The sequence below is a fragment of the Mirounga leonina genome, unplaced genomic scaffold, assembly GCF_011800145.1.
Source record: "Mirounga leonina isolate KUSES-001 unplaced genomic scaffold, KU_Mleo_1.0 Mir_177, whole genome shotgun sequence".
In the NCBI taxonomy this organism is placed as follows: domain Eukaryota; kingdom Metazoa; phylum Chordata; class Mammalia; order Carnivora; family Phocidae; genus Mirounga; species Mirounga leonina.
This window is the reverse complement of record NW_023270459.1, coordinates 4,112,314-4,123,496: the sequence shown is the minus strand read 5'-3', so window position 1 is coordinate 4,123,496 and position 11,183 is coordinate 4,112,314. Positions and strand designations below refer to the sequence as shown.

Below are 11,183 nucleotides of genomic sequence, written 5' to 3'. Positions count from 1 at the left end.
GAGTCCTGTGGTGCTGGGCACCTGACTCAGGTCATCCTTAAAGAAAGGGCCTGGAGGCTTTGGTTTATGAATCCTTGAGATAGGAATTAAAGGTCCAGACACCTGGGATCCTTGGAAAGCAGAGCGGAAGGCCAAGACTCCTGAGTCTTAGGGAGAAAGGGCAGGGGCTTGGTCTCTGGTCCTGAAAATGAAGGTGCCTGCAGCCCGGACTCCTGAATCTGAGGGAGAAGGGGACTGGGTCTCAGCAGCTGTGTCCTTGATTAGGGAAATTTCGGGGGCCTGTATTCCTGGGACCTCAAGAGAGGAATTTGCCGAGGGGAGAGGTCTCCAATGCCGGCATGCCTGGAAGAGAAGACTGATTTGTGAGTGTATGGGTGGGAGGGAAGAGAAAGCTGGGGGTGAGGGTCCTGAGGAAGGGCTCAACACGGCGGAGCCTATGACCCAGACTCCTGGCTAGGCCCTCGCACGGGGTGGGACTCCCGGAACCTCTAGGAGGCGGGGGCCCGGCGCTGGCTCCCCCCCCGGGGGTTCCCGAGCCGCTCCAGTCTGCGCAGAGCTGCCACGCTATTGTCCTGGCTAGGAAGGCGGGGCCGGCGTGGGGCGGGGCTGGCGGCGCCGGCGCAGCCCGGGGGCGGCGGGAGGAGGAGGCGGCGGCGGCCTTGGCGCTGGGAGCTCCTGTCACCGCTGGGGCCGGGCCGGGCGGGAGTGCAGGGGACGTGAGGGAGCGAGGGCCGGGACATGGGGCCCACCAGCCCCGCCGCTCGCGGTCCGGGCCGCCACCGGGGCCCGCCGCCGCTGCCGCTGTTGCTGCCGCTGTTGCTGCTCCTTCTGCGCGCGCAGCTCGCCGTCGGGAGCCTGGCCGGTGGGAGCCCCGGCGCGGCCGAGGTGAGGCCCGGCCGGGTCCTGGGGGATGGGGGAAGGGGCGGGACCGGGCCTTGGGTCGGGATGCGGACACGTCCAGGGCAGAAAGCGCAGTCTTTCTAGCTAAGTGGCCGGCCCCCATACGCCCCTAACGGCACTAGGCATTCATGAACCCAGGAGTTCTGGTCCCAGCTCCCCCATCTTCTGTCCTCCCAGCCGCCTCCCGCCCCTAGCTTAGGAACTGACTGTTCCAGAGCCCCTGGTCCCAAAAGTCTAGCCCCCTCAGACCCTCTTGACCTAGGTGACTCAGCCCCAACCCCTTCCCACCTGAACATGGGACCCACCAGACAGTAAGACACCTGAATCCAAGAATGTTGGCCCCTTGCATCCTCTGGACCCATTTGAGGGCCCCCGCAGCCTCCCAGAACCCAGGAGTCTAGTAGGTCTTCAGTCACCGACCCCCGACCCAGGATGCAGCTCTCCAGCCCTCAAAGGATTGATGTCCAGGCCTGCAGGGCCCTGAAGCCAGGCCTTGTCGTCTTTGCACTGGAGAATGGGACCCTGAGCTAGGGATGAGGGAGGAGGGGCCAGAACGCCTGGGTTCTGGCCTCCTCCCCCGCGACTCAGTTTTAACCCCTTCGGGCTCCAGTGCGGCTGCGCCGGGGTGGGGGCGGAGCCTGTCTCCACGGCAACAAGGCAGCGAGACTCCCGGGGGACCCGGGTCGCCATAGCAACGGGAGAGCTGGGGCGCCCCCGCCCTGTGGGAGCTGTTTCCCGGGGAACAGAACCTCTTACGAGGCGGGTGCGCGATGCTTTGTGGAGGGGGCTGGTGCTGGGGGTCTGAACCTCTGGGTCCTAAGGAGCAAAGGTCCGGGGGACCCACGTGCCAGCGTCCCGGGGCCCTCGCTGACCCCTCCGACCCGACCCTCAGGCCCCGGGGTCGGCCCAGGTTGCTGGACTATGCGGGCACCTAACCCTTCACCGGGACCTGCGCACCGGCCGCTGGGAACCAGACCCGCAGCGCTCGCGACGCTGTCTCCGGGACCCGCAACGCGTGCTGGAATACTGCAGACAGGTGGGCGGGACCTACTGGGAGGCGCGTGGTTAGCGGGAAAGTTCCGAGACTGGGCCGCGACGCCCAAAAGAAGCTGGTGGTACAAAAGGCATGGTCCAGGGAGAATGAGGGATCTAAGTAGGCGGGGGAAGCTGGGGGGCGTGGCCAAGAAAGAGGCGAATTTAGGATAGGGCAGGACCTGTTTTTGAGAAACTAGGTCAAGAAAAGAGAACTGTGCAAAGAGGGCCAGCTAAGGACGGTAGCCAGTGAGGAGACAGAGTTTAGCAATCTGTGGTGGGCTCCTTAAAGAGTAGGGTATCGTGGGCGTGGCCAGGGGAGAGGCGGGGCTAAGAAAAAAGACCTTTTGGACCGGCAAGATAGGAAAAGGGCTGGAGCCCAATGAGAGTAGAAAGCTAGGAGGCATGGCTACGAAAAGGCAGTTCTAAATCAAAAAGAAGGGATGTTTCCTGAGAAGCCAAACCGAGGAAGAGGTGAGGCTTAAAGGAGGGCCAGACCTATTGGGGAAGGGGACAGAGGTGACCCGGAGAGAGGCGGGTTTACAGGATTAAGTTTCTGGGTGGTTGGCGGGGCTTCTGAGGGAGAGCTACTGGGGTCGTGGCCAGGGGGCCTGCTGGCTTAGATATGTAAGACCGATTCTACGGAGAAGCAGAGCCCAGGGAGATCATTAGAGCCTTGAAAAGGGACATGGCTGGTGGAGAAGCACGGCTGGCAGGGGCGAGGCTGTGAGTTGATCGCCCCTACCCGGTGCCCCCAGATATACCCGGAGCTGCAGATTGCGCGTGTGGAACAGGCGACACAGGCCATCCCCATGGAGCGCTGGTGTGGGGGTGCCCGGAGTGGCCGCTGTGCCCACCCCCACCACCAGGTTGTGCCTTTCCGCTGCCTGCGTGAGTCACAGGCTGGGGGCGGGGGGAATTAGAAGTGGGGGGTCTCCCAGGGGTGAGATTCTGGGCCCTGGGCTCAGGTTCACATTAGGGATCTGGATGTATGGTGCCAGAGTGGGGCAGAGAAACCTCTGAGGATAAAATGCCTGGATTCTGAGGAGGGCGGAGCTAGTGTCTGGGGGAAGGTCTCACTCTGGTGCCCCCATTCCTCAGCAGGTGAATTCGTGAGCGAGGCCCTGCTGGTGCCTGAAGGCTGCCGGTTCTTGCATCAGGAGCGCATGGACCAGTGCGAGAGTTCAACCTGGAGGCATCAGGAGGCACAGGAGGTCAGAACCCTGGCCCATCCATCCTCACCCCCCAGAACCCAGGAGTCCAGTCCCCTAACACCCCGTCCCCTCGTTCAGGGCCTGTCTGTCTGGGCCTGAGTCTGGGCCTCAGCCCCCTTTTCCCACTGGGACAGAATCAGGAATCCAGGCTCCAGCCCCATCAACCCCCAAGACCTAGGCATCCAGGCTCCCCTCTACCCTCTCCTAACTCACAATCCTGGCACCTGGGCCTACTCTTTCCACAGGCCTGCAGCTCCCAGGGCCTCATCCTGCATGGCTCGGGCATGCTTTTGCCCTGTGGCACAGATCGGTTCCGAGGTGTGGAGTATGTGTGCTGCCCCCCTCCAGTGACCCCCGATCCATCTGGGACAGCAGTTGGGTGAGTGGGAGGGAACCCTCCATGCCCATCCCAAGTCTCCTGAGGCAGGAAATGGGAAGCCTGGGGGCACGGGTTAGATTCTCATTGCCTTGAGTCTTCTGTTCCCTCAGTGACCCCTCCACCCGGTCCTGGCCCCTGGGGGGCAGAGTAGAGGGGCGTGAGGATGAGGAAGAAGAGGAATCCTTCCTACAGCCAGTAGACGATTACTTCGTGGAGCCCCCACGGGCTGAAGAGGAAGAAGAGGAGGAAAGAATTCTACCATCAAGCTCCCACAGCCCTGCAGGGGTCAGCAAAGGTGAGACGGTCTCTGGACCCTTAGTTCTCTCTACCCTGGAGGGAGGATGATTTGAGGGAGCCTTGGTATAGAGGCATCTTTAGGAGGGACGTGTTGGGGAGAGACCCAGCTGGGGGGAATGGAAGGGATGGGAGTAACTTGGGATAAAGAAGAGGTGGAAGGGCTGTTCTGTGAAGAATGCAAAGGGTGAGGGTGTTTTGGGGGTACCTGGAGGTGGAGGAGCCATCTGGTTGTTCCTAATGGTTATTTGGGGAAAGCCTGAAGGATGGTATAATGGATTCCTAAGCTTTGCAAGAACAGGCCCTGCTCAGAGCTAGATCTCTCATGATGCCCCACAGCAGCTATGGTTATGTGGACACATCGTGGCCTCCAGTGTGCTCTAGGAGATGTAGTTCTCCAGGAAGGGAAGGTGACCTGGAGATGGGCTTCACGCTGATTCCCTGATTCCTGGCCTTGTTGCAGTGACCACCACCCCAAGGCCCACAGATGGTGTGGATGTGTACTTCGGCATGCCTGGAGAAATCAGCGAGCATGAGGGGTTCCTGCGGGCCAAGATGGACCTGGAGGAACGTAGGATGCGCCAGATTAATGAGGTGATGATCCTGGGAGCCCCAGGATTTCCCACAACACAGAACTCCCTAAATCAACACAGAATTTCCTCAGGCGCACATTGAGGCTGCCTCCAAAGACTCCCCAAGCCCCCCAAAACCCCTAGCCCTCAACACCACCTCTAAGATGATCAGGGATCCTTGACCCACCTAGAATCCCACTGAGATGCCACCAAGATTCTATGGAAACTCTGGTACGTTGTATTCTTCTACTTTAAATTCCTTCGGAGCCTTAACCTCTCATGAACCCAAGAGCCAGTGGGACCTAAGGAATCTGGAGCCTCCAAAGTCTTGAAGAGGGTTTGGGGGACTCACTGGGTAGAGCAGGGTAGATTCCATGATCCTGAAGCTCCCCTTGACCCTAGGTGATGCGTGAATGGGCCATGGCAGACAACCAGTCCAAGAACCTGCCGAAGGCCGACAGACAGGCCCTGAACGAGGTAGGACACCCTCCAGCGGGTCTTACTCATGGAATCCACTACCTGGAACACACCTGGTCTCAGCCTGGTTCAGGCCTCGCTCAGTTCTACCCCTTCCGAGTTATCTTGGTCTCTCCCGGCCCCACCCCTCCATTTGGCCCCACATCTCTAGGCCTAGGTCTGACCTGACATTTCTCTCCTCCTCAGACTGGCCATGTTTTGCCTCGTCTTAACCTGACCCTTGCCTCTGAGGGCCGGCTCTGTGGTCCTCTCCCCAGCTAAGCGCCTGCAGGTGCAGCCAGGGCCTCTGAGGCCCTGTCCCCTGAGTCTGGTCCCACCCCTCTAATCTCACTTTTACTCAGTCCCTCCTCAGTAGGGCCAGCCCCATGACTCACCAGTCACCTCTAGGCCTTGCTCAGGTTAGCCCCATTCCCTGACCCTCACTCAGCTCCTCTCCGTCCTATTCCAGCACCGACCATCTCCAGTTGGCCCCGCCCAGGCCTAGAGCCTTCCCTGGCCTATAATACTTGGAAAGTTATTTCTCCTGATTGCGAGCCAGCTCAGTTCCTAGATTGGCGCCACCCAGTACAGTTTCCCCCCTCAGATCGGCTCCCAGTTGGCCTGGTCCTGCCTGCACTCTGCCTGGCCCTGTAGCCCAGCTTCCAGTCAAGTGTCCTGTGATCTAGTCCCACCCTAGGGTTGATTCTACCCATGCCTGGACCCATGGCACCACCCCCTCCACCACCTGGCCCTAGAGCCCCGTCTTTCCAGACTGCCTTTGGCCCGGACTCTCACCCATCTTCACCTTTGCGGGCCCTGTGCTCCCCTCCCTCACCAGCACTTCCAGTCCATTCTGCAGACCCTGGAGGAGCAGGTGTCTGGTGAGCGACAGCGCCTGGTGGAGACCCACGCCACCCGAGTCATCGCCCTTATCAACGACCAGCGCCGGGCTGCCCTGGAAGGTTTCCTGGAGGCACTGCAGGGGGACCCGCCTCAGGTGTGGGAGCTGTGGGGGCAGAGGGCAAAGGGTGCAAAGATCTGGGGCAGGCCCGGCAGCCTTTGTCCCTTCCACAGGCCGAGCGCATCCTGCCGGCCCTGCGGCGTTACCTGCGCGCCGAGCAGAAGGAGCAAAGGCACGCACTGAGGCATTACCAGCATGTGGCCGCTGTGGACCCCGAGAAGGCCCAGCAGATGCGTTTCCAGGTGCTCAGGCCCCGTCCTCCCTCCGACCCCAGTGTCTGGGACCCCATCCCTCAGACACTCTTCCCGTCCCTTGGACCCCCTTCCTGTCCCTGGCAGTCCCCCACCCCTGTGCCTTGGGACCCTTTCCAGCCCCTTGGATCCCCACTCCCTGACCCTGGAACGCTGCCCTCACCCCCACACCCCTCGCCCCCACCCCTGTGCCTCTGACCCCCTTCTTGTCCCTTGGTTTCCTACGTCCTTTCCCAGAATCCCACTCCTGGGCCTTGCACCCTGTTCCTGTCCTTCCACTCTCCTTTCTCCCTCACCCCACTTGTTCACCGTGCAGCCCTTGTTCTGTGCCCTCACATCCCCATTCCTATTTCCTGGGTGTTCTCTTCCTGTCCCAAACTTGCCCTTGAACCACATCATTTCCATAGGACCCTCTAATCCCACTCCCTTTTGTGTAACCCCTGAAACTTCACTTTCTATTCCTCAGACCCTACTTTTCTGCTTCTCCTACTCTCTCACATCCACTTCCTGTCTTCTATGCCATATTCCTTGTATCCTGTACTTACATTGTCTCTGGCGCACTTTTCCTAGTGGACTACTCCTTTCCCTTCTGCCTTACTTCCTTTTCTAAGCCCCTCACTTCCTGTCTGCTGTACATCTTTTCCTTTTCTTTTTATTCTGCTTCTCCTCCTCCAGTTTTCTTCCTCCTGTGGCCCAATTCCTGGACTTTGGACCCTACTTCCTGTCCATAGTATATGTTACTTTTCCTTGGACCCTGTTGACCTCAGTTTCCCCATCTTTCCCTACTGCCCCTTTCATCCTTCATGCTCACTCCCACACAGGTGCAGACCCACCTTCAAGTCATTGAAGAAAGGATGAATCAGAGCCTGGGGCTGCTTGACCAGAACCCCCGCCTGGCTCAGGAGCTGCGGCCCCAGATCCGTGAGTGCCTGTGACCCCTGGTTCCCATTCTAGGGCTTCTTAAGGCAGGCGCCCACCTTCTATTGGTTGAAGTAAGTGACAAACCCAGTCCAGATTCAAAGGAAGAGCCCCCCACAAGAGAACGAACACCAGAAAGTGTGACCTACCGCAGCCCCCAGATCTGCTGTGACTTCCTACTAGATATCCCATACCTGACCCTGCTCTTTAAAGAAGCCATTCTCTTGAGACTTCAGCCTCCATTCTCCTTGCCAGGGGTGTCTCCATCTAGCTCCCCACGTTCCCGGATCACACCTGTGGCTATGCCCAATCACTCTATTGCTAGGGTGCTGTTTATTCCCCCAGTTTTGTTTTGAGGCATCCCTGTGCTCATGATCTTGACCCCCTTTCTGCATGTTCCCCTCAGAGGAGCTCCTCCACTCTGAGCACCTGGGTCCCAATGAGTTGGAAGCCCCCGCCCCAGGGGGCAGCAGTGAGGACAAGAGTGGGCTGCAGCCTCTGGATTCCAAGGATGGTGAGTTATCCCCAATATAGATAACCCCAGACTTTGGGGGACAGGTACCCAACCTCCACTCTAATCCCCTAAAGTCTGGGGGTATCTGAGCCACCACAGTGAGTGGGAGACAATAGGAACGGATGTCTAAGGTTGTGGAGGCCTCCGTAGGATCCTTGATCCTCCGGCGTTGGCCCCTGGGAGGGTGTGTCTCCACCCTTTCCTCGATGATGCCCTCCTTTCTTCACTGTTCCGCCTGTCTTGCCTCCTCTGGCTGCCAGCAGACACTCCCATGGCCCTTCCCAAAGGTGAGTATCTCCCAGAATAGACCCCAGCCACCAAATCCCGCTAGTCCCTGAGCCCAGAATGGGAAAGGGTCCATACATTGGGAACTCCAGACCTGCTGGGGTAGAGTCCGGTGCGCCTTCTGACCGCCTCCTCAGGCAGGGGTAGCACCATTCTCGACTCTCAGGAATAAGATAGGACTTGGGGTTAGGGTCTGCAGAACAAGATGCTGCATCCTCTGGGAAAGAGAAGATGTCCCCCCTGGAGCAGTATGAGCGAAAGGTAAGTCAGACCTGTGGGTGCCTGAGGGTGGATGGGAGAGGGGTCCTGGACTCCAGGGTCTGAAGGAGGAGGGTGTTAGGGGTTTGGATTCCTTGGCCTGAGGGAAGAAGGGATTGAGGACATGGACTTTGGGGTCCTAGGGAAGAAGAAGGCTGGGGGATGCCCTCTTGGGGCCCAGACTCCTGAGTCCCTTACACCTGCTGCTTCCCCAGGTGAATGTGTCTGTTCCAAGGGGTTTTCCTTTCCACTCTTCGGAGATTCAGAGAGATGAGCTGGTAAGAGGAGGACTGTTCTGGGTACCTAGGGGGAGAGGTCAGAAGTCAGTGGCTAGGCTGTGTGACTCCCAAAGCCACACAGGGCCTTGGTGAGCCTCAAAGATGGCCCCTGCCCCATGTCCTCTCCACGCAGGCACCAGCAGGGACAGGTGTGTCCCGAGAGGCCGTGTCTGGTCTGCTGATCATGGGAGCAGGTGGGGGCTCCCTGATCGTCCTCTCCCTGCTGCTCTTGCGCAGGAAGAAGCCCTATGGGGCTATCAGCCATGGAGTGGTGGAGGTGAGAGACACAGACACATGGGATGGGGGAGGCATTCCAGAGCCTGGACGCAGAGGAACTCTGAGATCTGCGGTCAGGTCCCTATGCCCCTCTGCTCCCGCCGGCCCTCCTGCAGGTGGACCCTATGCTGACCCTGGAGGAGCAACAGCTTCGGGAACTGCAGCGTCATGGCTATGAGAACCCCACCTACCGCTTCCTGGAGGAACGACCCTGAACCAGCCCCCTTCACCTCCTTTGGCTGAGCCCAGACCTTCCCTCTTCCTGGAGTCCCAGAACCCCAACTCCCAGCCCGGGGAGGGGGTCTCAAAAATGTTCATTTCACACTCTTTGTGAGGGGGCTGGAAATTCTTATTTCCCCTTTCGAATTCCAAATTCCATTCCCAAGAAATCCCCAGGTATTCCCAGCTACCTCCCTGCTTGGGACTTCCTCACCTTAATTTATTTTGTTAAGTTAATTTATTGTTCCTTAAGGTGACCACTAGCTTGGTCCCAGTGTCTGTTGTTCCCTAGAAGTCACCCTCCCATGTGCTCTCCACTAACAACCCAATAAAATCCTTTTCCCCACCATGCCATCCTGCGTCTCTGTGGGGGAATCAGGGTGTAATCACAGCTCTGGACGCTGGTGTGGATCCCTGCCCAGGCCTCCTTCACCTCTTCAAACAGTATGATCTGGGGGGAGCCTGTAGGAAGGGCTGGGGTTGGCGTGCAGGGGGCGGGGCCCAAAGGCTGGCTAGGCTCTCCCGCCCACTCAGGAGCTTTCCGTGGTGCTGAACGCTTTGTTACTTCCAGACCTCTATTTGCTGAATCCCAGAACAGACTCTGAGGAAGCTGTGTTCTGGCAGTTTCTCCTGCCTTCTATTCACCCTCACACCCAATCACACACAGCGTCCACCCCCAACCTGCGACCCCAAGGAGGGACTGAGAATCTTGAACCCCTCTTCCCATTCACAAGTTTTCATCCCTTCTTTGGGAGGCAATAGGAATCCCCCCTGAGGCATGGAAATTCCAGTTACGTGTCCCAGAGAGGGGAATGTGATGTCTGCAAATGCCTATTGGAACTTAAACCTTCATACACCCCAGCTTGTGACGTTGGGGTTAATCCTCTCCATATTTTGTTCCCTGCCCCAAGAGGGTTGTTATGGAGATTAAAAGGGTTAGTATTTGTGGAGATGTTAGAACTGTGCCTGTTACTTCACAAGTATTTGTTAAATAAATTTTAAAACAGTATGGCAGCAGGGGGACCTGGGTGGCTCAGTCAGTTAAGCATTTGTCTTCGGCTCGAGTCTTGATCCCGGGGTCCTGGGAACAAGCCCTGCATCGGGCTCCCTGTTCAGCGGGGAAGTCTGCCTCTCCCTCTCCATCTACCTCTCTCCCCCGCTCATGCTCTCTCTCTCAAATAAATAAAATCTAAAAACAAACAAACAAAAACAGTATGGCAGCAAATACTCATAAAGCACTCACTCTATGCCAGGCACTGCTCCCAGAGCTTTTTACAGAGTGACACACTATTACTTCTATCCCATGAAGCAAGTACTATGACTATTCCTGTTTATAGGTTAAGAAATGGAGATAAGAAGTTACATCACATGCCCTTGGTCACCACCTAGGAATGGCCAGAGTTAGGGATTCAACCCGGGCAACCTGGGTCCAGCATCCATACTCTTATTATTTTGCTAACCTGCTGTCTAGTAATTCGAGGCTGTCCCATATGCTGTTCAGGGTGTGCACTGCAAAATTCCTAGTGATAGAAAGTGATAGCATTCATTTTCTAGACACTGTAGATTTGCATTTTTACCACAACTTCCCAGCAGGTGGCAGTAATGTGTCACACTCTAAGGTCAGCTTAGTACACAATTTTCTGACAGATGGCTTAGGGAGGAAGCACCTAGAATTAGATTTTCTCCCAAAGAGCCTATGAGCTCAGAGTGTCTCATCATAATATATACATGTAAATACAAGTCATGTATATTAAATATAGACGTGGTAGACATTGGGAGGAAGATGTTTACATGATGCAAGTTGGATACAATCATTGGAGAACCCAGTTTCCAACATCATTCTGATACTGGTTATACCTTTAGTTGTATTGTACTGTACCTAGCAGAAATCTATGACTAGTATGACAGGGGGAAATGCTGCCTTTGAGTTTTCACAGTCAAGGGTGATCAACAGGCTAACAATGAGTAAGGAGCTCCAAGCTGGTGGAACAGGAAGTGAAAGGCCATTTTGCTCATTATGCTCAGTGTGTGATTCCTTAATAATGTTTACATATTGATGGCAATACTTAGGGTAATTAATTTTAAAACATTTATTACTGAAATTCCAGCAGGGGATTGCCGTTGTTCATTTGATGCTCTTGTGCCACTAAACTGCTCTTCTTTTCCCATTGAAAACAATTTATTAATTTGTCTTTTAATAATAGTTTTTAAAAGACATTTTATCATTCTGTCATTTTAATATGTGTGTGCATGTGTTTGTTGATACATGATGGGATATAAATCTTATATGTCAGTCGACTCTAAGATGCCATCAATGATAAGAAATATCCCTATGGGGGCGCCCGGGTGGCTCAGTCTTTTGAGCATCCAACTCTT

General features: G+C 56.4%; 1 protein-coding gene across 6 annotated transcripts; it reads left to right on the top strand.

The window, feature by feature from the left end:
* Positions 1 to 640: 640 nt before the first annotated feature.
* On the top strand, positions 641 to 9,206 carry APLP1 (amyloid beta precursor like protein 1). Of its 6 annotated transcripts, none has more exons than XM_035023651.1 (17): positions 641 to 885; positions 1,793 to 1,936; positions 2,691 to 2,823; positions 3,034 to 3,146; positions 3,392 to 3,525; positions 3,636 to 3,820; positions 4,283 to 4,413; positions 4,794 to 4,868; positions 5,686 to 5,844; positions 5,922 to 6,050; positions 6,881 to 6,980; positions 7,384 to 7,491; positions 7,755 to 7,778; positions 7,967 to 8,037; positions 8,250 to 8,312; positions 8,446 to 8,589; positions 8,705 to 9,156. In XM_035023651.1, the coding sequence occupies exons 1-17, from the start codon at positions 739 to 741 to the stop codon at positions 8,801 to 8,803; spliced, it is 1,959 nt and encodes a 652-aa protein (XP_034879542.1). In that variant the 5' UTR covers positions 641 to 738; the 3' UTR covers positions 8,804 to 9,156. The 6 variants fall into 6 exon arrangements, with proteins under 6 accessions (XP_034879542.1, XP_034879540.1, XP_034879545.1 ...); XM_035023649.1 differs by having other exon boundaries at positions 7,752 to 7,778; XM_035023652.1 differs by having other exon boundaries at positions 702 to 885; positions 3,037 to 3,146; positions 7,752 to 7,778.
* The last annotated feature ends 1,977 nt before the right edge of the window (positions 9,207 to 11,183 follow it).

Bases quoted from the DNA above. Each gene is read 5' to 3' on its own strand.
- APLP1 (XM_035023649.1), top strand. From the start codon at position 739: ATGGGGCCCACCAGCCCCGCCGCTCGCGGTCCGGGCCGCCACCGGGGC. The intron at 4,869-5,685 runs GTAGGACACCCT...CTCCCTCACCAG, and splicing joins ACAGACAGGCCCTGAACGAG to CACTTCCAGTCCATTCTGCA. The intron at 5,845-5,921 runs GTGTGGGAGCTG...TCCCTTCCACAG, and splicing joins TGCAGGGGGACCCGCCTCAG to GCCGAGCGCATCCTGCCGGC.